This window comes from Microcaecilia unicolor, chromosome 1, assembly GCF_901765095.1.
Source record: "Microcaecilia unicolor chromosome 1, aMicUni1.1, whole genome shotgun sequence".
Classification (NCBI taxonomy): Eukaryota; Metazoa; Chordata; class Amphibia; order Gymnophiona; family Siphonopidae; genus Microcaecilia; species Microcaecilia unicolor.
In genome coordinates this window covers 768578452-768604644 of record NC_044031.1, presented here as the reverse complement: position 1 = coordinate 768604644, position 26193 = coordinate 768578452, and the positions used below count along the sequence as shown (strand labels likewise).

The following is a 26193-nucleotide window of genomic DNA, read 5'->3' as shown; positions in this document are numbered from 1 at the left end:
TACCTTTCAAATATTTGAACGTCTGTATCATATCACCCCTGTTTCTTCTTTCCTCCAGGGTGTACATGTTCAGGTCTGCAAGTCTCTCCTCATACGTCTTGTAACACAAATCCCATACCATCCTCGTAGCTTTTCTTTGGACCGCTTCAATTCTTTTTACATCCTTAGCAAGATACGGCCTCCCAAACTGAACACAATACTCCAGGTGGGGCCTCACCAACGACTTGTACAGGGGCATCAACACCCCCTTTCTTCTGCTGGTCACACCTCTCTCTATACAGCCTAGTAACCTTCTAGCTATGGCCACCGCCTTGTCACACTGTTTCATCGCCTTCAGATCCTCAGATACTATCACCCCAAGATCCTTCTCCCCATCCGTACCTAGCAGACTCTCACCGCTTTACACATACGCCTCTCTTGGATTTCTACTCCCTAAATGCATCACTTTGCATTTCTTCGCATTGAATTTTAATTGCCAAACCTTAGACCATTCTTCTAGCTTCCTCAGATCCCTTTTCATGCTTTCCACTCCCTCCCGGGTGTCCACTCTGTTGCAAATCTTAGTATCATCCGCAAATAGGCAAACTTTACCTTCTAACCCTTCAGCAATGTCACTCAGAAATATATTGAACAGAATCGGCCCCAGCACCGATCCCTGAGGCACTCCACTACTCACCTTTCCCTCCTCCGAGCGAATTCCATTCACCACCACCCTCTGGCGCCTGTCCGTCAACCAGTTCCTAATCCAGTTCACCACTTTGGGTCCTATCTTCAGCCCATCTAGGTTATTTAAGAGACTCTTAACGGGGACCTGGATTAGCCACTGTCGGTGACAGGATGCTGGGCTAGATGGACCTTTGGTCTTTCCCAGTATGGCACTACTTATGTACTTATGTACTTATCCCAAGATGCACCCCGTGGGGTCAGGTGCCAGAGGCAGAAGCAAGGTAAACCTTGGGAGGGGAGAAGGGGGAGTTGGGTTGGGGAGTGTTTATTTCTTAGATCTGCCTTCTCTATCTGGGCAGCGGAAGCCATGGTCCTTCTAATAGCCTGGAAGGAACTGCATAGCCCCTCTAGATACTTAATTACCCCAACCCTGTATCTGCTCATGGCAGGTCTGCACAGACCAGGCTGTAGCTAGGTCTGTAATTAGAAAGGAACCCAGTATTCAGTAGATAAAGAAATATAGTTTATTAGCATTGATATCTTACCCAAGGCCAGTACAATCAGTTCTCATTCATATGGTACAGAAGCATCTCGCAACACATCTCTCTGGGGTCTTCTATGGTCTCCTGTTGGTAGCCTTCTAATCTGATACCCCTCAGCGTTGCTTCCAATGCACCCCAGCTTTCTCACCAGGGTTCTTGGACCTTATCAGTTGAACAAAATGACTTCACATACTATCAAGCTCTAAGTATAAACAAGATATGCTCAGAGCGCATCTTATTAGATGACTTTGCATTTTCCCCAAACTTCCCCTAGCCCCCTCCTTTGGATGTTCTCACCCGGGGTGCAGCTGACCCAGTACTATCTCTACACAGCCATAGCAACTCTTGCTCATGACGTCTTGTAGGTGCCAGTCTCAGAGCAAATGCCCCCCTCCCTTGCCAGCTCAGCACTTGCTACAGTGAAATATAACTGTGTCAAAGGTGATCACTGATTTTTACAGGCTAGCTCTCTTTTGTATCAGAGATGATTTTGATTTTAAGAAGCCTAGCTCTTATTATGAGCCATTGGCCTGTATTTCACTGAGAGCAAGGGCTAGCATAACTCTTCAGGAGAGGGAGGGGGCCACTAGACGCCAGTAGTCGTGCAGTCAGAGGGGCATTAAAAAACAACTTGGCTGAGGGGGATCCCCAAACACTGCTAATTGAAGACATTCTCCACTGGAACCCCCCCTGGGCTATGTGGGGAAGTCAGTGGCATGCTTCCATTTGCTGACACCTGCACCCCCCATTCATGCTCAGTTCATCTGCATGAATAGAACATGTGCGGGGGGGATGCAGGCGTCAGCAGAAGGAAGCACATCACTGACTTCCCTAGTGTTGACAGATGTCTTACTACTACTACTACTTATCATTTCTATAGCGCTACTAGACGTACACAGCGCTGTACACTTGAACATGAAGAGATAGTCCCTGCTCCACAGAGCTTACAATCTAATTAGGACAGACAAACAGGACAAATAAGAGATAAGGGAATTACTAAGGTGGGAATGATAAAATACGAGTACTGAACAAGTGAGTAAGGGTTAGGAGTTAAAAGCAGCATTAAAAAGGTTGGCTTTTAGCCTAGATTTGAAGATGGCCAGAGATGGAGCTTGACGTACCGGCTCAGGAAGTCTATTCCAGGCATATGGTGCAGCAAGATAAAAGGAACGGAGTCTGGAGTTAGCAGTGGAGGAGAAGGGTACAGGGCCTGGGGATCCCCAGCAGCTACACTGAAGATGTGTGCTGCTTGCCCACCCAGGCCCACCAATGACTATGCCACTGGACACCAAGGAAATCTGGAAAAGGGGGGAGTCAGGTCAGGTTAGGGGAGGGGGGTGGACCACTATGAATTTTTATTCTTTATTTCAGGGCCCAGGGCTCGGGTAATGTCAGCAGGGAGGGAGAGGGACCACAGGACACCAGGGACTGATGCAGAAAGTTATTGGGTCAGGCAGGCTGGGTTGGAGGAAAGGAGGTGGTGCCACTAGACACCTCTCAACTGACCCTTCTAGGCTGCCTCAGACCTTGCAAAAAATGTCATGCATTGTGCACGTGTCAAAAGCCATTTTCTTCTTTGCATTGTTAGGCAACAGGTAACGGCCTCATTATCTATTATTTTAATGCAGCGTGTGACTATTTTTATCTCATGAGTTAACTTCTGTGCTCTACCCTTCACTGCATTGTTTGGCTAGTGGTAGCTTTCAGCATTGGCCTTATGTTACTATGCTAATTTCACACAGGAAGTTACATTATTTAACTGCTTTGGGCCCCTCCCATCCTTACGCCCTCCCCCGCTGCTTTGTTATATATGTCACTGGTGGGTGAAGTTCTCTTCTTATCTCAAGTGACCCCTAGTCGGTACAGATAGGTTTATTATATTTTCTCCACTTCCTCTTTTCATTTTTTTACTATTCCAAAGAGTGGGATTGAAGGCCAATGAGTGAGGTTTTTCGCATGGTGCATTCGGAGTATAAATTTGGCACAATGGTGAAGGGACTGAGGCTGGATGAAGGGCTATTGGCTGATCTTATTGGCAAGTAATGCCTCCAAGTGCAACCAAAATGTATTTCTGATCATGGGTGACATTTTCCATATTTTAAGCTCAATTATTTCAAAAATGTACCAACCCCAAACCACATACACATGTGTGGAAACAATCCAACCGTACTTAAAGATCCCCCAAGACGCGATGCCCATATTTTAATTTAAAACTGACGAGACACAAGTCCAGCTCAACACATAGCAAATCCAGCAAAAGATTCAAAAACCCTTACAGTAAAGTTTTGATGGCATCTGACTAAGAGTAAAACCTAATTCCTCCCTGCCAAACTCTATCCAATCAGAATCTTACCATATCATAACAGTCCTTAAGAATGATGTTTAAAAGATTAGAGAAAAAGAGTTAATGGACGGAAATACAGAAATTAATTCTGTTCAATGACATTTCATATTCCGCAACTTGGTACAATCAAGTCACCTAGACTATTGCAATGCAATCTACGCGGGATGTAAAGAACAAATCATAAAGAAACTCCAAACCGCTCAAAACACCGCATCCAGACTGATTTTTGGAAAAAACTAAATACGAAAGCACCAAACCCCTATGCAAAAAACTACATTGGCTCCTGATCAAAGCAGTGGCGTTCCTAGGGGGGCTGACACCCGGGGCGGATCGCCGATGCGTCCCGCCCCCCGGGTGCAGCACCCCCCCCCCCCCGGTGCAGTGCGACAACCCCCCCTCAGCGAAAGGACACCCCCCACCCCAGCGAAGGACCCTCCCGGTTGCACGCCGCTGGGGGGGTGCCGCGCGCCGGTCAGCTTCCTTTGTTTCCATGCTCCCTCTGCCCCGGAACAGGTTACTTCCTGTTCCGGGGCAGAGGGAGCATGGAAACGAAGAAAGCTGACCAGCGTGCGGCTACCCCTCAGCGGCGTGCACCCGGGGTGGACCACCCCCACCGCCCCCCCTTGGTACGCCACTGGATCAAAGAACGGATTGCCTTCAAAATCTGTACTCTAGTGCATAAAATCATCTATGGTGAGACCCCGGGATACATGACAGACCTCATTGACCTTGCAGCCAGAAACACCACAAGATCAACACGCACATACCTAAACCTATACCACCCAAGTTGCAAAATAATTAACTACAAATCAACCTATGCATCCAGCTTCTCCTTTATAAGCACGCAACTATGGAACGCACTACCAAACACCTTGAAAACAACGCACGACCTATCAAACTTTCGGAAATCACTAAAAACTTGCTTATTCAAAAAGGCATACCCTGATGACCCAACTTAAATGCCTCAATCCCACAACACAAGGAAACTAAGACTCGAATTGATCACAACTCAACCCTTCCTCCTTATTCCCTGTTGTGTTTATCCTACACGAACCTTCTACATTGTGGAGGAGTGGCCTAGTGGTTAGGGTGGTGGACTTTGGTCCTGAGGAACTGAGGAACTGAGTTTGATTCCCACTTCAGGCACAGGCAGCTCCTTGTGACTCTGGGCAAGTCACTTAACCCTCCATTGCCCCATGTAAGCCGCATTGAGCCTGCCATGAGTGGGAAAGCGCAGGGTACAAATGTAACAAAAATAAAATAAAATTGTCACTCTGTATCTGCTATACTGGAACTGGCGATCGCCATCACGGTTACTACGTAAGCCACATTGAGCCTGCAAATAGGTGGGAAAATGTGGGATACAAGTGCAATAAATACATTTCTGGAACAGCTGCTGCCGTCATGCAGCCTTTTAGCGACACCTTGAGGTCAGCCCAAGAAGTGCAGCCTGGTAGAATTAGAAATGTTCTTTGAAAAACTTGAAGTGGAGCTGTTCACAGTGTGCTTTGATGACCTTGGCAAGCATTGGGGAGCCGCAGAAGAAAACATGCACTTTCCCTCTCTTCTCCTGCCCAATTTTCTGAAACACCTGAAAAAAAAAAAGAAACAACAGAATGTAAAAGCTGCTTGTACAGGTCATTACCTGCCCCACTTTCTTCAGCAGATGTTTCCTGCGCTATCCGTTGTTACAAGAAAACATAATCAGATTGTCAGCACTAAAATGTGTATTAAGAAAAGCTTTTTTGGTCTTCTCAGCTGGCTGGAGTTTGCCTTGTTCTTGTGCTGTCCTGTGTTTCCATAAAGGGTTAACCTGTTTGGGACCTGCCTTTTTAAAAAAAAGATAATACTAGTAACACACGTACGTCAGCCGTAGACCTGCGGTAAATGCTCAAGGTTAGGTTGCTAGAAAATGTGTGTAAATTATATGCGTTCGCCTTCGAAGGCTCCGTGTTCTAGAATAGTTCATAATGGGAATATTGGCATTAATGCAGGCCCAGATTCTGTATATGGTACCTGAAAAGTCCACGCAGTAAAAAAATATGCCTAAATTTTATAGAATGGGCTTACATTTCTACGCGGTGTACAGAATACGCTGAGCGCCTCGCCATGTGACCAAATTTGGTCGTGTCCATTTAGGCCATGTTTTACTTGATGTAAATACCAGTGCGTATTAGGTGCAGAGGGACATAGTCAATGACATTGAGTGTAAATTTTGGAATGCCCACGATATGCCCGTTTCTCCGTCCATAACCACACCCCTATTTCGCTGCATGCATTAGAATTTAAGCACTCTGCGTTACAGAATACACAAGTCTAATTATTGCCAATTAGTGCTCATTGTTGTTTGTTAAGCCAATTAAGTTACGCGTATTGTTAACGAATACGCATGGATTTCTGCGCATTGTTTTAGAATACACTTGGACCTCTTTATAAACCTGTCTGTTAGGATTAGCAGAGGTGCTACTCTTTGGGGATTGCCCCCCAGATTTGAAGCCGTGTCTCTGACCACACTGTGTCCTCGAATTGAGTCCAGGGGCATAGCCAGACCTCGCGGTGGGAGGCAGCCAGTGCCTGAGATGTGTGTGTGTGTGTGTGGGGGGGGGGGGGGTACATTTTGGTGTGCTGCCATTTTGCCCGGCACCAACGTCAGACTCACTGGCCTATAATTTCCTGGATCTCCTCTGAAACCTTTTTTAAAAACTGGCATTACATTGGCCACCCTCCAATCTTCCAGTGCCACGCTCGATTTTTGTTTCGAAATACCATCAGGGACGTCCAAATCCTTAAATTTGGTCATCCCTAGACTTGGTCGTTTCTGATTTTCGGCGATAATGGAAACTAAGGACGCCCATCTCAGAAACGACCAAATGCAAGCCCTTTTGTCGTGGGAGGAGCCAGCATTTGTACTGCACTGTGCCAGAGCTGGTGGTGGGAGGCAGGGATAGTGCTGGGCAGACTTATATGGTCTGTGCCAGAGCCGATGGTGGGAGGCGGGGCTTGTGGTTGGGAGGTGGGGATAGTGCTGGACAGACTTATACGGTCTGTGCCCTGAAAGACAGGTACAAATCAAGGTAAGGTATACAGAAAAAGTAGCACATACAGTATGAGTTATCTTGTTGGGCAGACTGGATGGACCGTGCAGGTCTTTTTCTGCCGTCATCTACTATGTTACTGGTCCGCCTGACATGCCAGGACACCAACCGGGCACCCTAGGGGTAACTGCAGTGGACTTCATAAATTGCTCTCAGGTACATAGCTCCCTTACCTTGTGTGCTGAGCCCCCCAAAACCCACTACCCCCAACTGTACACCACTACCATAGCCCTTACGGGTGAAGGGGGGCACCTAGATGTGGGTACAGTGGGTTTGTGGTGGGTTTTGGAGGGCTCGCTGCTTCCTCTACAAACGTAGCAGGTAGAGGGGGTATGGGCCTGGGTCCACCTACCTGAAGTGCACTGCACCCAATAAAACTACTCCAGGGACCTGCATACTGCTGTCATGGACCTGAGTATGACATCTGAGGCTGGCAATCAATATTTTTAAAGATATTTTTTGAGGGTGGGAGGGGGTTAGTGACCACTGGGGGAATAAGGGGAGGTGAACCCCGATTCTCTCCGGTGGTCATCTGGTCATTTCAGGCACCTTTTTGTGCCTTGGTCATAAGAAAAACACAACCAGGTAAAGTCATCCAAGTGTTCGTCAGGGACGTCCTTGTTTCTTTCGATTATGGGTCAAGGACGTCCAAGTGTTAGGCACACCCAAGTCCCGCCTTCGCTATGCCTCCTATAAGCCCCCTTGAACTTTGGCCATCCCTGCGACGGAAAGCAGTTGGGGATGTCCAAAATCAGCTTTTGATTATACTGATTTGGACGACTCTGGGAGAAGGATGTCTATCTTCCCCTTTAAGTCGAAAGATGGGTTTCCTTCTCTTTCGAAAATGAGCCCGATAGTGGAATTAGAAAAGGGATGAGACGACTTCCCTATGAGCAAAGGCTAAAGCGGCTAGGGCTCTTAAGCTTGGAGAAAAGACGGCTGAGGGGAGATATGATAGAGGTCTATAAAATAATGAGTGGAATGGGTAGACATGAATCACTTGTTTATTCTTTCCAAAAATACTAGGACTAGGCATGCGATGAAGCTACAAAGTAGTACATTTAAAATGAATTGGAGAAAATTTCTTCACTCAGCGTGTAATTAAACTCTGGAATTTGTTGCCAGAGAATGTAGTAAAAGCAGTTAGCTTAGCGGGCTTTAAAAAAAGGTTTAGATAGCTTCCTAACAGAAAAGTCCATAAGCCATTATTAAAACGGACTTGAGAAAATTCACTGCTTATTTCTGGGATAAGCAACATAAAATATATTGTACTGTTTTGGGATCTTGCCAGATATTTGTGACCTGGATTGGCCACTGTTGGAAACAGGATGCTGGGCTTGATGGACCTTTGGTCTGTCCCAGTATGGCAACAGTTACGTACCGGAGAGGGCTTTAAGAATTTTCAGCAGTATCTGGGTAGTTTGTTTTTGTTACATTTGTACCCTGCACTTTCCCACTCATGGCAGGCTCAATGTGGCTTACATGGGGCAATGGAGGGTTAAGTGACTTCCCAGAGTCACAAGGAGCTGCCTGTGCCTGAAGTTCCCCAGGACCAAAGTCCACCACCCTAACCACTAGGCCACTCCTCCACTCTGTTGAGAGTCCATGGAAAGTGGTCTTATCTATACAGCAGCAGCCCATATAGGAGGTGTCCTTTTGAATATCTGGCCTTGTGTCTTTTCCACTTGTACCACCCATGATTGGTGGAATTTTCTAGCAGGTTCAGGCTCTCTCAAATACCTCAGTTAATCTGCACACAGCAAGCATTTGATCTTTCCAGTAGTTTAGAGAGCTTATGATAAAGGGTTATGGAGGATTAAAGTTGTTTGTTGTTCTTTGTTTTAATCTTCCAGTTTACAGATGAACACCTGGATTTAAGCAGATCTTAGGCTTTTCTCCTGATAATATCCTGAGGAACCAGACAAAAGCTCCTGTCCCTCCCTGTTCTTCCTCTCTGTGCTCTGCCTTACCTTGGTCCAGTCTGGTCGTCCTGGTTGTGTCCTCGTTCTCAGACCTGTGATGGAGTCTCTCTGCTCTTTCTTTGCAAGCAGATCCAGAGCCATCTGCAGTCCGATAGCTTTCATGTCATTCATACTCAGGGCAGAAGTCATGTACATATGCATATCCAAGAAACGACCTGCAGGAACAGGAAGAAGCTCTGCCCTTAGCGTAGGAAGAGGGAGCCAGAAGTAGCACAATTATTAGTAACAAGACAGATTCCAAACTATCCACACTGGGACAAAAACTGCAAAGCAACCCACACACACATTCTGCCCCCTCTCCAAACTCGGCTCCTCCCCAGGAATCCTTTCCTGCCTCTCACTGCAGCTGTGATACATGCACCAATAGTTTAGAAACATATTCACAAGTAAATAGTGATATTTACACATGTATAGTGCATATTTCAGAAAGCTGCTATTTACATATGCAGATCCACAGCTTACTGTGATTTCAAGGGGACGTGGCTTGGGTGGGACTAAACGTCTACACATTTTACAAAGGGAATGCACAAATATGGGGAAATATTTCCATGTCAGGTTTTACACTGCACCTTTCAGCCAGGGCTTAACACCAGGGAGCTTATTTCTGCCTCCAAAATGAAAGCACCTTACAATTGAGGCCTTATTCCTAATTGGGAACACTTACACATGGAGGTTTGTAACATGGGGAAGTTGTGAAATTGCTGAGAGCTCCGTGCCGTTCATGTTTTCGTTTATGAACATAAGAATAGCCATACTGGGTCAGACTAATGGTCCATCCAACCTAGTATCCAGTTTCCAACAGTGGCCAATCCAAGTCACAAGTACTTGGCAGAAACCCAACTAGTAGCAATGTTCCATGCTACCAACCCCAGGGCAAGCAGTGGCTTCCCCCATGTCTGTCTCAATAGCAGACTATGGCCTTTTCCTCCAGGAACTTGTCCAAACCTTTTTAAAACCCAGATACACCAATTGTAAACTAGCTGCAAATGCCTTTAATGCATGTGCATTTCTGCAGGTATTTTGGAAAGGTTCCTTCAGCAGCGGATCCTTTTCTAGAAGGCCACTGGAACCGGGCACATCCCTTCCTGTGCGTCTCATTTCCTGTCTCTACATTCTATGTACAATGGGACATATGGACTTTAGCTGCATTGAGGGAGGAGGACAATTAGCAGACAGTTGATTCTTTTTACCTGTGAAAATCACTTGGAAAATGTAAAAATAATCCATGACTCCCTATACTTCAGAAAATCATTAAAAACCAACCTCTTCAAAAAGGCTTATCCCTACACCCAGCAACACAGCACAACCAATGATCGTACTGAACAATATACAATCTTCATTCCCTTCGACCTTCACGGTGCCTGACACACACCTACCTCATTCGACCACAATACAACCTGTATTTGTTATCAACCGACTGGCGAACGCCTTTATGGTATTATGTAAGCCACATTGAGCCTGCAAATAGGTGGGAAAATGTGGGGTACAAATGTAACAAATAATAATAATAATTATTATTATCTGACAGGGATCTAGACAAGCTAAAGACATGTAAGGAATACTGTACCCTATTGTTGAGATATAGGAAAAACAGAGAAAGGTGTAGACAGATAAAGACCATATGGCAGGGGCGTATCTGCGTGGGGCCACGGGGGCCTGGGCCCCCAAAGATTTGGCCCTGGACCACCCTGCCAACGCCCCTCTCCACCCCCCTTCTGCCGCCAACCTGCCGTCGCCTACCTTTGCTGGCGGGGGACCCCAATCCCCGCCAGCCGAGGTCCTCTCTTCCGTTGCAGCAAAACTTCCTGTTCTGACGTCCTGCACGTGCCAGCAAAGGTAGGCGACGGCGGCAGGGGAGGGTTGGCGGAGGGGGGGTGGAGAGGGTCGTTGGTGGGGGGGGGGGTCCGGCAATGGCGGGGGGGGGGGCGGCGGCACCAGGGGGGGCTAAAATGTGCCCCCTCACTCTGGCTCTGGCCCCCCCCTCCTGCCGAAGTCCAGATACGCCTCTGCCATATGGCCTATCCAGTCTGCCCATCCATGCCATGTACTCTGTCAGTCCCTTAAAGATGTCCCAAGCTAGCTTGAATTCAGATACTGTTTTCATCTCCACCACTTCCACCGGGAGGCCGTTCCACGAATTTGCCACCCTTTCCCTTAAGAAGTATTTCCTTAGGTTACTTTTGAGCCTGTCCCCTTTTACCTTCATCTATGCCCCCTCGTTCCAGAGCTTCCTTTCCTTTGAAAGAGACTCTCCTCCTGTGCATTTATGCCGCATAAGTATTTAAATGTCTCTATCATATCTCCCCTCTCCTGCCTTTTTTCCACATTCATCTGAGTACATAAGCACTGCCACGCTGGGAAAAGACCAAAGGTCCATCAAGCCCAGCACTCTGTCTCCAACAGCGGCCAATCCAGGCCCCAAGAACCTGGCAAAAACCCAGAATTTAATAACGATCAATGGACTTTTCCTTCAGGAATCTGTCCAGACCCCCTTTAAACTCAGCAAGGCCAGCTGCCGTCACTACCTTCTCTGGCAATGAGTTCCAGAGTCTAACCACACACTGAGTAAAGAAAACCTCTCTCCAATTTGTTTTAAACCTACCACATTCTAATTTCATCTTGTGCCCCCTGGTTCTATTATTGTTAGAAAGCGTAAACAAACGCTTCACATCTGTCCGCTCTACCCCACTCATTATTTTGTAGACCTCTATCATATCACCCCTCAGCCGCCTTTTCTCCAGGATAAAGAGTCCTAGCCGTCTTAACCTCTGTTCATCAGTAATGAGCATTACAAAGTTTTAATGCATGTAACGAGAATGGCTGTGGCCGCGTTAGTCCACTTGGATATATGGAAATAAGAAAAGAAAACAACCAAATTACTGGTGATACCTTTTTATTGGCCTAACTTAATGTATCTTTGACTAGCTTTCAAGAAGAAAGGTTAACTCTTGAAAGCTTGTCAAAGACACATGGTTAGTCCCTCTAAAACGTGATTGTTGATTCTTATTTCCACATGTTTTTTTTTATTAAACTGAGTATGTAAAAGAAACTGAAAAGACTCCAAAAATTGAGAACCTTTCCAAAAACCAACAGAATTTCCCCCCTTTGCAAATCCCTAACGTGTAATGGAGGTAAGAGGAGGTTCTCTGTATAAATGGAGTTATTGAAAGTCCTTCTTCTGGTGGAAGAGAGAGGAGGCTGTTTCTCTTTATCTTCAGAGATTTAAGCAGTAACATTTTCCTCTGCTATTCCCTGTCATGTCTGAACAGTCAGGATGATTCTGAAGTGGCAGATAGGTGTTAGCAGACAAGACTAACCATCTTGATAACTGGGACTCTGGGAAAAGGGAAAGAAACAGCTGAGAGTCCTGTCAAACTGATTTCTCAGAGCATATTTATCTAAAGGTAATGAACAACCGTATTGTACCTGTTCAGATGAAGACGTTTTTTCTACTGAAACTGAATCGAGGGGCCCTTTTACTAAATCACGTTAAGTGTTAACGCGCTTAACATGGACAAAGAAGGCTTACCGCAAAATGTGTAATAGTTCGCCTTTCAGTGTTTGCTGATCGTATGCTATTTATTCTTTTTTGTAATATTTTCAGGAGGGGGAATATCATAGGTGAGGAAGGCGCATGGAAGCACTAACCAGCTACTGCATTCACAAACTGGATAAGACAGGGTTAATGTGGGAGACAACAGGTGCTCCTGTATTCATTTTTTGCAAATCCTGGGTGCTAATGGAAGATTAGGGAGGGACCTGCAAAAACAATCCTTACAATAGGGGCTTTAAATCACTCTGAACCTTACAGAGTCATCTGTCCCCTTAGGGAGGGATCCAAGTCTGTCAATGAGGCTGTCTCTTCCTATAATACTATTCTCTCCTCTGCTCTGGATACTCTCGCTCCTCCCATTCCCCGTTCTGTAAAACGTACCAAACCCCAGCCTTGGCTGACCTCTAGAATCCCCTACCTACGTTCCTGTGCCCGCTCTGCCGAACGCCTTTGGCTGAAATCCCGTGCCCATGCTGACTTCATACATTTCAAATTCTCGCTGACCTCCTTCCAGTCTGCTCTTTTACTTGCCAAACAGGACTATTACATCCAGTTGACTAATTCTCTTGGCTCAAACCCTCGACATCTCTTTGCCACACTGAACTCTCTCCTCAAAGTGCCTTCACCTCCAACCCCCTCCTTCACTTTCCCCCCAGACTCTGGTTGAGTTCTTTCATGATAAGGTTCACAAGATTAAACTTGAATTCTCAACCAGGTCACCTCCACCTCTCCTTCCCTTAGTCCATTCTCTCAACCCTCCAACCCCTGCCTCCTTTTCTTCCTTTTCTGAAATCACTGAAGAGGAAACTACACATCTTCTTTCCTCCTCGAAACTACCTATTTGTTCCTCTGATCCTATTCCCACCCATCTACTTAACACTATCTCTCCTACTGTTGTTGCAGGAATTGATTCAGGAATTACCCCTATTGTTAGCAGAATCTGTGGTACTTCAGGAGTCAAACAGCACACACCAGAGTGAGAGAGAAATCTTCTTTATTTGCCAGCAAACAAAGTAGGACATCAGCATTAAGTCTCTTCTTCTCTTTCTCAGCTCTCTGTGTCTTTGTGGCTTCTGTCTGTCCTCTTCAGTTCTCTTCTCTCCTTCTTCTGTCTGTTCCTTCTGACGTAAGCTGCTTCTGCTCCCACTTATATACAGTTCTATCCCCCTCCTAGCCCCCCTTACTTTCCAGATGGTAAAGAATAGATTGATTACCTTGCCTTGAACTAATTATTACCATACATATACTTTAAAAATATCAGTTACATAGGTTTGATATTCCTCAAACTGACCTATAACCTGGGGCCTCTCACACCAGACAATTGGGCACCAGAACTCTTACATTTTATTATTATTCACATAATCCCAGTCATAGCTTAAACTGGGTTCATTTAGGGGCTAAGAGGCCAGTCTTGCTTAATGGCATACAGTCCTACATTTTACTATAATCCATCAAGGAAGTAAGTTGACTTTTTCTGACCTTTTTCACCTATTAGCTTCATACATTGAACTAGCTAGGACTGTGGATAATTCAAACCAGATGATGACCTTTTCAACTGCAGTCTTACTTGAGAGTCACACTGAATTGAACAGACATTCTACACAGAATTATTAATTACACAGAATAAAACATATTCTACAATAAACAGAAATCAGAATTCTTATAAGACATATTCTAAATATTTATAATGGTATCTATAATATCTAGAATATCTATATCTAACCTGTTTCCTTCTAAGCATTTTAAAACTATTCCTTTTAAAACTACAATATGTCTGCAACATGCCTTGTTCATAATAGCACCCATATGTGTGGTAAAATAATACCTATGAACTAGCCTTAACCATCCATCACTCACAAGGGGTCAAAGAAAGTTTCTCTCTCTGACCTTTAGCCCAGCAAAAGTTAGACATTTGAGAATCTAAACCAGATGACATTCCTTCACTTTACAGGACTAAAAAGTTGAAATAGAATTTAAACACCAAGCTTTAAACAGAATTAACAATTAATATAATTTCTTTGCCCATGGCTGTCTCACTGTCATTCCATTTATCTGCCATATCCTCAATATTTCACTGTCCACTGCGACAGTTCCTGATGCCTTCAAACATGCCGTAGTCACACCACTCCTTAAAAAACCTTCATTGGACCCTACCTGTCCTTCCAACTATCGCCCCCATCTCCCTCCTCCCTTTCCTATCCAAGATACTTGAACGTGCCGTTCACCGCCGTTGCCTTTACTTTCTTTCATCTCAAGCTATTCTTGATCCACTTCAATCTGGCTTTTGCCCCCTTCGTTCAACTGAAACAGCGCTTGGTAAAGTCTCCAATGATCTGTTCCTGGCCAGATCCAAAGGTCTCTATTCTATCCTCATCCTTCTCGATCTATCTGCTGCTTTTGACACTGTTGATCACAGCCTACTCCTTGATACGCTGTCCTCACTTGGATTTCAGGGCTCTGTTCTTTCCTGGTTTTCTTCTTATCTCTCCTAGTGTACCTTTAGTGTATACTCTAGTGGATCATCCTCTACTTCTATCCCACTGTTAGTCTGTGTACCTCAGAGATCCGTCCTGGGACCACTTCTTTTCTGTTGGATTATTTGTAGTAAATAATTAGCAGATCTTAGTACACACAGCTTCAGCTTTAGAAATGTTAATTTCTTTCTTCATCTCTCTCTCATTCACCCCTGAATAATTCACTGCTGAGTCACTTTAAAGTTGAAGTAACAAAACATCTGTTTACTCACAGTTTGTAGTTAGATTATAATCAGACAGGCTTATATATACATATTACTATACATTTGTCTTATCAGCTCCTTCCATGTGCTTAGATGGTAATGGATGCTCACACCACCATAGATCCTCTCAGGTTAGGAGAGATCATGAGCTCCATGTGCTCCATGTGCTGCATCTGCTGTGTCTGCTGCATCTATCCCCCACAGGAAGTTGCATAGCTGTGACCTCTCTAAGTAATTCACATCAGAGGTCACAGAGTAATCACAGAGAAATAATAGGTGACAGGCAATGCATGTAAAATACAATTACATTCCAACATTTTCTTCATCTATACTTCTTCCCTTGGTACTCTGATCTGATCCCATGGTTTTCAGTATCATCTTTACGCTGATGACTCCCAGATCTACCTCTCCACACCAGAAATCTCAGCCGAAATCCAGGCCAAAGTATCAGCCTGCCTGTCTGACATTGCTGCCTGGATGTCTCAGCGCCATCTGAAACTAAACATGACCAAGACTGAGCTTCTTATCTTTCCCCCTAAACCAACCTCTCCTCCTCCCTCATTCTCTATTTCTGTGGATAACAGTCTCATCCTTCCTGTCTCATCAGCTCCTAACCTTGGGGTCATCTTTGACTCCTCCCTCTCCTTCTCTGCAAATATTCAACAGACTGCTAAAACCTGTCATTTCTTTCTCTATAATTCCCACTGCAGCTCCTTGTGACTCTGGGCAAGAAGTCACTTAACCCTCCATTGCCCCAGGTACAAATAAGTACCTGTATATACTACATAAACCCTAGTATATCAAGTCCCATTTCCTTTTCCCTATTTGAGGTTCTACAGGGAATGTTGCTAGTGGAGGAGTAGCCTAGTGGTTAGTGCAGCAGACGTTGATCCTGGGGAACTGGGTTCAATTCCCACTTCAGCTCCTTGTGACCCTGGGCAAGTCACTTAACACTCCATTGCCCCAGGTACAAATAAGTACCTGTATATACTATGCAAACCACTTTGAATGTAGTTGCAAAAACCTCAGAAAGGCGGTATATCAAGTCCCATTTCCCTTTCCCTTATGACATCACAATATCAGAAGTGAGCCAAGTATTGGGCAATCAAGCCATTGTGACATCACTGATGAGGTTGGCTCTTATTGGTGGAATGAGTGGAGGAGTAGCCTAGTGGTTAGTGCAGTGGACTTTGATCCTGGGGAACTGAGTTCAATTCCCACTGCAGCTCCTTGTGACCCTGGGCAAGTCACTTAACACTCCATTGCCCCAAGTACAAATAAGTACCTGTATATACTATGCAAACCACTTTGAATGTAGTCACAAAAACCTCAGAAAGGCAGTATATCAAGTCCCATTTCTCTTTACCTTCTATGGTATATATTGTACTACATTCTCAACTCCCAGTACATAATAAGCAGTTTAAAGCATTCAGCTGTACTGATCCCTTCACAGTACCCCATCCCCATCCCCAGGAGGCCTCACACACCTTCAGGTTCCTCATCTGCTTGATCCAGCTCCAGTTTGGTCAGCAGGCTCACAAACCACTCAAAGAATTTCTGATCACGGTTTATCCAGATGAAATCCACCTGAAATCAGCAAATAAAACCTCAATATGGTGGCAGAGAATGCGTTAAACAAATCGGGTAGGAGGAACAGTTTGCAAGGCTGTGTTTCACCTTAAGTGTTCTTGGAATCCATTCAAACACTCACCTTAGTGTGTGAAGCAGACCAACAACACAAATGCCCAATATTGTCTACGTCCAGTGGTGTGCTGGTAAATTTTTAACAACAGGCTCTCTCCCCGGTCCACCTCTGCCCCCCCCCCCCAAATTGCACGGCTGGCTATATTACTACTACTACTACTACTATTTAGCATTTCTATAGCGCTACAAGGCGTACGCAGCGCTGCACAAACATAGAAGAAAGACAGTCCCTGCTCAAAGAGCTTACAATCTAATAGACAAGAAATAAATAAAGTAAGCAAATCAAATCAATTAATGTGAACGGGAAGGAAGAGAGGAGGGTAGGTGGAGGCGAGTGGTTACAAGTGCTTACGAGTCAAAAGCAATGTTAAAGAGGTGGGCTTTCAGTCTAGATTTAAAGGTGGCCAAGGATGGGGCAAGACGTAGGGGCTCAGGAAGTTTATTCCAGGCGTAGGGTGCAGCGAGACAGAAGGCGCGAAGTCTGGAGTTGGCAGTAGTGGAGAAGGGAACAGATAAGAAGGATTTATCCATGGAGCGGAGTGCACGGGAAGGGGTGTAGGGAAGGACGAGTGTGGAGAGATACTGGGGAGCAGCAGAGTGAGTACATTTATAGGTTAGTAGAAGAAGCTTGAACAGGATGCGAAAACGGATAGGGAGCCAGTGAAGGGTCTTGAGGAGAGGGGTAGTATGAGTAAAGCGACCCTGGCGGAAGACGAGACGGGCAGCAGAGTTTTGAACCGATTGGAGAGGAGAGAGGTGACTAAGTGGGAGGCCAGCAAGAAGCAGATGTAGTAGTCTAAACAGAGGTGACAAGGGTGTGGACGAGGGTTTTGGTAGAGTGCTCGGAAAGAAAGGGGCGGATTTTACGGATGTTGTGAAGAAAGAAATGACAGGTCTTGGGGGTCTGCTGGATATGAGCAGAGAAGGAGAGAGAAGAGTCAAAGATAACCCCAAGGTTTCGAGCTGAGGAGACAGGGAGAATGAGAGAGCCATCAATAGACATCTGACAGCAGTGGGGGTGGAGGAGAAGAGGAGAGCCGGCTTGCCTTGCACCACAGGGGCAGGGAGGGGAGGAGAGCCGGGGAGAGAGCCTGGAAGGGGGGCAATGCATTACTCTCTCCAGGAAGACTGAGATTCTGTGGCTCTGCTCTTCTCCTCCTCCCCTCCCTGCCCCTGTGGTGCAAGACAAGCCGGCTCTCCTCTTCTCCTCCGCCCCCGCTGCTGTCAGATCTGTTATGGTGTGGTGACGCATGTGCATGCAGAGCACCGTTGGGAGAGACCCGTGTCTTTCCTGCCCACTGCTGGTGCTGACCCTCCCCTGCTACCGGATCACTCTTTAAAAATGGCCACCGAGACTTCTGCTGAAGTCTTGGAGGCTGGCCTTGTAAGTCTTGCGGCCATTTTGAAGAGCAATGCAGTAGCGCCATGGGACAGTCAGCGCTGGCAGCGGGCAGAAAAGACTGGGGATCTTTCCTGCCTGCCCCGAAGAATCCACTGGACAACCAGGTTGCCTTCTTCAGGTATGTATTGGACTCAGAGCCTGGGACCCTGTAGCTCAGGGGAGGGAGGGAGAAGAGCTGGCTCGCCCTGAAGAACAACCGGCTCGCAAGATGGTAAAAAATTTAACAACCGGCTCTTGCGAGACGGTCGAAGCTGGCTCCAGCACACCACTGTCTACATCTATTGCTCATGTTTGATTTATTCTTACTGTATACTGGTTTGAGTGAATTCCTTTAAAAAGGTGGCAAATAAATTCTAATCCTACTATATAAATGAAGGCTGACCGACGTGCCGCACATGCGTCACTTCACGGGTCTCTCCCAGCGTGCTCTGCATGTGCATGCGTCACCACACCCTAACAGATCTGACAGCAGCGCGGTTATCCGCTGCTTCACAGAGAAGAGACTAAAGGAAAACGAGCTTCAGTGCCTATTAGCAGCAGAAACAACAAGACCCCCAGGCCCAGATCTGTGCCTCTCCTCCATCAGTTTCTCTCTCTTCCCCCTCTCCTCTTTCTCCCTCCCTCCTTACCCGGCTCTGTCTACGCCTCTCTCGCAGAACAGAATTCTGGTTGCTGATCAACACAACATTTTGGCAGCCAATGACATCAACCAGATGGCCACCTTTCTCTGCAGATAGACGGACGACACGCAGACCACCTCCACCTTGGGGCCGTGCTCCGACTGGCGGTAGCGGCTGTAGAAATTGGCAAATACACAACTGATAAAGGAAAGCAGGCACAATGCCCTTAACTCCCCTTCATTCTGCAACCTCAAATGAGAGAACAACTGAGACTGTTACAGTTATGCATGTCCGTGGTAAACATGTGCGCAGGGGCATAACCAGACACCTAATTTTGGGTGGGCCTGGGACCAAAATGGGTGGGCAGAGGAATCCTGCCCCATCCTACAGGTGATTTGGTCTCTCCTTCTCTCACTTGCATGCCATATGGTCTCTCAAACATTCCCCCCCCCCCCCCCCCCCCCGCATACCTTTTAAATAGCAGATTTTCACTGTCAGCGAGCAGCAACTAATACACACTGCTCATGTTGCCCCCCCCCCCCACAACCTTCCCATTGATGTAGCTTCTGTTCCCGCATAGGTGAGAATACATCAGAGGGAAGGCTGTGGGGCCGCAGTATGTATGAGTCACTGCTTGCTGCGGGCGAAGATCTGCTATTTACAAGATATGCAAGAGGAACAATTGTTGGGAGTTTGCAGTTGGTGGGGCTTGGGAATCCCTGCCAGTCATAAGTACATAAGTATTGCCATACTGGGGAAGACCAAAGGTCCATCGAGCCCAGCATTCTGTTTCCAACAGTGGCTAATCCAGGTTACTAGTACACAATAGTAGCAACATTCCACGTAGAACCCCAAAGAATAGCAAGATTCTAGAATTCTAAAGAACAACAAGATTCCATGCAGAATTTCAAAGTGTAGCAACATTCCACGTGGAACCCCAAAGAGTAGCAAGATTCTAGAATTCTATAGAATAACAAGATTCCATGCAGAATTTCAAAGTGTAGCAACATTCCATGTGGAACCCCAAAGAGTAGCAAGATTCTAGAATTCTATAGAATAACAAGATTCCATGCAGAATTTCAAAGTGTAGCAACATTCCATGTGGAACCCCAAAGAGTAGCAAGATTCCATTCAGAATCCCAAGCACATAAGTACATAAGTATTGCCATACTGGGAAAGACCAAAGGTCCATCAAGACCAGCATTCTGTTTCCAACAGTGGCTAATCCAGGTTACTAGTACACAATAGTAGCAACATTCCACGTAGAACCCCAAAGAATAGCAAGATTCTAGAATTCTAAAGAATAACAAGATTCCATGCAGAATTTCAAAGTGTAGCAACATTCCATGTGGAACCCCAAAGAGTAGCAAGATTCTAGAATTCTAAAGAGTAGCAAGACTCCATTCAGAATCCCAAGCACATAAGTACATAAGTGTTGCCACACTGGGACAGACCAAAGGTCCATCAAGCCCAGCATCCTGTTTCCAACAGTGGCCAATCCAGGTCACAAGTACCAGGCAAGATCCCAAAAAAGTACAAAACATAGGTGTGCTACTACTGGGTGGGCCTGAACCCTAAGTGGGTGAGCTTGGGCCCACTCGGGCCCACCCTTGGCTATGCCACTGCATGTGCGCACACAGTATGAGAGGGTCCCACATGTACAAGCGCAGCGAATGCTACATACCTGTAGAAGGTATTCTCCGAGGACAGCAGGCTGATTGTTCTCACTGATGGGTGACGTCCACGGCAGCCCCTCCAATCGGAAACTTCTCTAGCAAAGACGTTTGCTAGTCCTCGCGCGCCTGCGCGCACCGCGCATGCGCGGCCGTCTTCCCGCCCGAAACCGGCTCGAGCCGGCCAGTCCAGTATGTAGCAAGACAATACACTTCAAGGGAAGACACAACTCCAACGGGGAGGCGGGCGGGTTTGTGAGAACAATCAGCCTGCTGTCCTCGGAGAATACCTTCTACAGGTATGTAGCATTCGCTTTCTCCGAGGACAAGCAGGCTGCTTGTTCTCACTGATGGGGTATCCCTAGCCCCCAGGCTCACTCAAAACAACAACCATGGTCAATTGGGCCTCGCAACGGCGAGGACATAACTGAGATTGACCTAAAAAATTTACCAACTAACTGAGAGTGCAGCCTGGAACAGAACAAACAGGGCCCTCGGGGGGTGGAGTTGGATCCTAAAGCCCAAACAGGTTCTGAAGAACTGACTGCCCGAACCGACTGTCGCGTCGGGTATCCTGCTGCAGGCAGTAATGAGATGTGAATGTGTGGACAGATGACCACGTCGCAGCTTTGCAAATTTCTTCAATGGAGGCTGACTTCAAGTGGGCTACCGACGCAGCCATGGCTCTAACATTATGAGCCGTGACATGACCCTCAAGAGCCAGCCCCGCCTGGGCGTAAGTGAAGGAAATGCAATCTGCTAGCCAATTGGATATGGTGCGTTTCCCTACAGCCACTCCCCTCCTATTGGGATCAAAAGAAACAAACAATTGGGCGGACTGTCTGTGGGGCTGTGTCCGCTCCAGGTAGAAGGCCAATGCTCTCTTGCAGTCCAATGTGTGCAGCTGACGTTCAGCAGGGCAGGAATGAGGACGGGGAAAGAATGTTGGCAAGACAATTGACTGGTTCAGATGGAACTCCGACACGACCTTTGGCAAGAACTTAGGGTGAGTGCGGAGGACTACTCTGTTATGATGAAATTTGGTGTAAGGGGCCTGGGCTACCAGGGCCTGAAGCTCACTGACTCTACGAGCTGAAGTAACTGCCACCAAGAAAATGACCTTCCAGGTCAAGTACTTCAGATGGCAGGAATTCAGTGGCTCAAAAGGAGGTTTCATCAGCTGGGTGAGAACGACATTGAGATCCCATGACACTGTAGGAGGCTTGACAGGGGGCTTTGACAAAAGCAAACCTCTCATGAAGCGAACAACTAAAGGCTGTCCTGAGATCGGCTTACCTTCCACATGGTAATGGTATGCACTGATTGCGCTAAGGTGAACTCTTACAGAGTTGGTCTTGAGACCAGACTCAGACAAGTGCAGAAGGTATTCAAGCAGGGTCTGTGTAGGACAAGAGCGAGGAGCTAGGGCCTTGCTGTCACACCAGACGGCAAACCTCCTCCACAGAAAGAAGTAACTCCTCTTAGTGGAATCTTTCCTGGAAGCAAGCAAGACGCGGGAGACACCCTCTGACAGACCCAAAGAGGCAAAGTCTACGCTCTCAACATCCAGGCCGTGAGAGCCAGGGACCGGAGGCTGGGATGCAGAAGAGCCCCTTCGTCCTGCGTGATGAGGGTCGGAAAACACTCCAATCTCCACGGTTCTTCTGAGGATAACTCCAGAAGAAGAGGGAACCAGATCTGACGCGGCCAAAAAGGAGCAATCAGAATCATGGTGCCTCGGTCTTGTTTGAGTTTCAACAAAGTCTTCCCCACCAGAGGAATGAGAGGATAAGCATACAGCAGGCCCTCCCCCCAATCCAGGAGGAAGGCATCCGATGCCAGTCTGCCAGGGGCCTGAAGCCTGGAACAGAACTGAGGGACTTTGTGGTTCACTCGAGATGCGAAGAGATCCACCAAGGGGGTGCCCCACGCTTGGAAGATCTGGCGCACCACTCTGGAGTTGAGCGACCACTCGTGAGGTTGCATAATCCAGCTCAGTCTGTTGGCCAGACTGTTGTTTACGCCTGCCAGATATGTGGCTTGGAGCACCATGCCGAGACGGCGAGCCCAGAGCCACATGCTGACGGCTTCCTGACACAGGGGGCGAGATCCGGTGCCCCCCTGCTTGTTGACATAGTACATGGCAACCTGGTTGTCTGTCTGAATTTGGATAATTTGATGGGACAGCCGATCTCTGAAAGCCTTCAGAGCGTTCCAGATCGCTCGCAACTCCAGGAGATTGATCTGTAGACCACGTTCCTGGAGGGACCAGCTTCCTTGGGTGTGAAGCCCATCGACATGAGCTCCCCATCCCAGGAGAGACGCATCCGTTGTCAGCACTTTTTGTGGCTGAGGAATTTGGAAAGGACGTCCCAGAGTCAAATTGGACCAGATTGTCCACCAATACAGGGATTCGAGAAAACTCGTGGACAGGTGGATCACGTCTTCTAGACCCCCAGCAGCCTGATACCACTGGGAGGCTAGGGTCCATTGAGCAGATCTCATGTGAAGACGGGCCATGGGAGTCACATGAACTGTGGAGGCCATGTGGCCCAGCAATCTCAACATCTGCCGAGCTGTGATCTGCTGGGACGCTCGCACCTGCGAGACGAGGGACAACAGGTTGTTGGCCCTTGTCTCTGGGAGATAGGCGCGAGCCGTCCGAGAATCCAGCAGAGCTCCTATGAATTCGAGTTTCTGCACTGGGAGAAGATGGGACTTTGGATAATTTATCACAAACCCCAGTAGCTCCAGGAGGCGAATAGTCATCTGCATGGACTGCAGGGCTCCTGCCTCGGATGTGTTCTTCACCAGCCAATCGTCGAGATATGGGAACACGTGCACCCCCAGCCTGCGAAGTGCCGCTGCTACCACAGCTAGGCACTTTGTGAACACCCTGGGCGCAGAGGCGAGCCCAAAGGGTAGCACACAGTACTGGAAGTGGCGTGTGCCCAACTGAAATCGCAGATACTGTCTGTGAGCTGGCAGTATCGGGATGTGTGTGTAGGCATCCTTCAAGTCCAGAGAGCATAGCCAATCGTTTTGCTGAATCATGGGGAGAAGGGTGCCCAGGGAAAGCATCCTGAACTTTTCTTTTACGAGATATTTGTTCAGGGCCCTTAGGTCTAGGATGGGACGCATCCCCCCTGTTTTCTTTTCCACAAGGAAGTACCTGGAATAGAATCCCAGCCCTTCTTGCCCGGATGGCACGGGCTCGACCGCATTGGCGCTGAGAAGGGCGGAGAGTTCCTCTGCAAGTACCTGCTTGTGCTGGAAGCTGTAAGACTGAGCTCCCAGTGGACAATTTGGAGGTTTTGAGGCCAAATTGAGGGTGTATCCTTGCCGGACTATTTGGAGAACCCACTGATCGGAGGTTATTAGAGGCCACCTTTGGTGAAAAGCTTTCAACCTCCCCCCGACTGGTAGGTCGCCCGGCACTGACACTTGGATGTCGGCTATGCTCTGCTGGAGCCAGTCAAAAGCTCGCCCCTTGCTTTTGCTGGGGAGCCGAGGGGCCTGGCTGAGGCGCACGCTGCTGACGAGAGCGAGCGCGCTGGGGCTTAGCCTGGGCCGCAGGCTGTCGAGAAGGAGGATTGTACCTACGCTTACCAGAAGAGTAGGGAACAGTCTTCCTTCCCCCGAAAAATCTTCTACCTGTAGAGGTAGATGCTGAAGGCTGCTGGCAGGAGAACTTGTCGAATGCGGTGTCCCGCTGGTGGAGAGACTCTACCACCTGTTCGACTTTCTCTCCAAAAATGTTGTCCGCACGGCAAGGCGAGTCCGCAATCCGCTGCTGGAGTCTATTCTCCAGGTCGGCGGCACGCAGCCATGAGAGCCTGCGCATCACCACACCTTGAGCAGCGGCCCTGGACGCAACATCAAAGGTGTCATACACCCCTCTGGCCAGGAATTTTCTGCACGCCTTCAGCTGCCTGACCACCTCCTGAAAAGGCTTGGCCTGCTCGGGGGGGAGAGCATCAACCAAGCCCGCCAACTGCCGCACATTGTTCCGCATGTGTATGCTCGTGTAGAGCTGGTAAGACTGGATTTTGGCCACGAGCATAGAGGAATGGTAGGCCTTCCTCCCAAAGGAGTCTAAGGTTCTAGAGTCCTTGCCCGGGGGCGCCGAAGCATGCTCCCTAGAACTCTTAGCCTTCTTTAGGGCCAGATCCACAACTCCAGAATCATGAGGCAACTGGGTGCGCATCAGATCTGGGTCCCCATGGATCCGGTACTGGGACTCGATCTTCTTGGGGATGTGGGGATTAGTTAGAGGTTTTGTCCAGTTCGCAAGCAATGTCTTTTTTAGGACATGGTGCAAGGGAACAGTGGACGCTTCCTTAGGTGGAGAAGGATAGTCCAGGAGCTCAAACATTTCAGCCCTGGGCTCGTCCTCCACAACCACCGGGAAGGGGATGGCCGTAGACATCTCCCGGACAAAGGAAGCGAAAGACAGACTCTCAGGAGGAGAAAGCTGTCTTTCAGGAGAGGGAGTGGGATCAGAAGGAAGACCCTCAGACTCCTCGTCAGAGAAATATCTGGGGTCTTCTTCTTCCTCCCACGAGGCCTCACCCTCGGTGTCAGACACAAGTTCACGAACCTGTGTCTGCAACCTCGCCCGGCTCGACTCAGTGGAGCCACGTCCACGATGGGGGCGTCGAGAGGTAGACTCCCTGGCCCGCATCGGCGAAGCTCCCTCCGCCGACGTAGTTGGGGAGCCCTCCTGGGAGGTGGCCGCAGTCGGACGTCGGGGACCTCACCCCGGGCGATGGGCCAGCCGGCGCCACGCTCGACGGTACCGGAGGCGCAAGCACCGCCGGTACCGGAGGGGTAGGGCGCAACAGCTCTCCCAGAATCTCTGGGAGAACGGCCCGGAGGCTCTCGTTCAGAGCGGCTGCAGAGAAAGGCAAAGAGGTCGATGCAGGCGTCGACGTCAGAACCTGTTCCGGGCGAGGAGGCTGTTCCGGGCTGTCCAGAGTGGAGCGCATCGACACCTCTTGAACAGAGGGTGAGCGGTCCTCTCGGTGCCGATGCCTGCTGGGTGCCGACTCCCTCGGCGATCCAGAGCTCTCGGTGCCGACGCGGGGAGGCGACCGGTGTCGATGCTTCTTCGATTTCTTCCGAAGCATGTCACCGGAGCTCCCCGGCACCGACGAGGAGGACGTAGAATCCAGCCGTCGCTTCCTCGGGGCCGAGGCCGAAGGAGGTCGGTCTCGGGGGGGGGGCTGTACCGCAGGAGCCCTCAGGGTAGGAGGAGACCCACCCGAAGGCTCACCGCCACCAGCAGGGGAATGGACAGCCCTCACCTGCACTCCTGACGATGCACCACCGTCCAACGACATCAGCAGACGAGGTCCCGGTACCACCGACGTCGATGCAGCTATCCGATGTCTCGGCGCCGATGCAGAGGCCCGATGCCTCGATGCACTCGATGCAGGGGCGGCCGAGGAAGATGGTCTGGACGCTGACGACGTCGATGCACTCGAAGATCCCGGTGCCGATGCCGACGAAGAGCCCGAGAACAACACGTTCCACTGGGCTAGTCTCGCTACCTGAGTCCGCCTTTGAAGCAGGGAACACAGACTGCAGTTCTGAGGGCGGTGCTCGGCCCCCAGACACTGAAGACACGACGAGTGTCGATCAGTGAGCGAGATAACCCGAGCGCACTGGGTGCACTTCTTGAAGCCGCTAGAAGGCTTCGATGTCATGGGCGGAAAAATCGCGCCGGCGAAATCAAAGTCCGAAATGACGGAAAAAGAGCACCAAAAAATTTGTAAGGGAGAAAATCTCGACCGAGGCCGAAAAGAGGCCTACCCCGACGACGAAAGAAAACTTATCGGGGCAAAAAGCTGGAAGTACGGGGAGGATTAACACG

General features: G+C 48.3%; 1 protein-coding gene across 1 annotated transcript in view; it reads right to left on the bottom strand.

Annotated features, from left to right (window-relative positions):
* Positions 1-5011: 5011 nt before the first annotated feature.
* NOX5 (NADPH oxidase 5) overlaps positions 5012-26193 on the bottom strand; it is an 82944-nt gene continuing 61762 nt past the window's right edge. Inside the window, exons 14-16 of the mRNA XM_030190470.1 lie at positions 16407-16506; positions 8618-8784; positions 5012-5143 (exon numbers count right to left, since the gene is read on the bottom strand). Of these exons, the coding sequence (XP_030046330.1) occupies positions 5012-5143; positions 8618-8784; positions 16407-16506 (399 nt within the window). The remainder of the gene's footprint in view (positions 5144-8617; positions 8785-16406; positions 16507-26193) is intronic.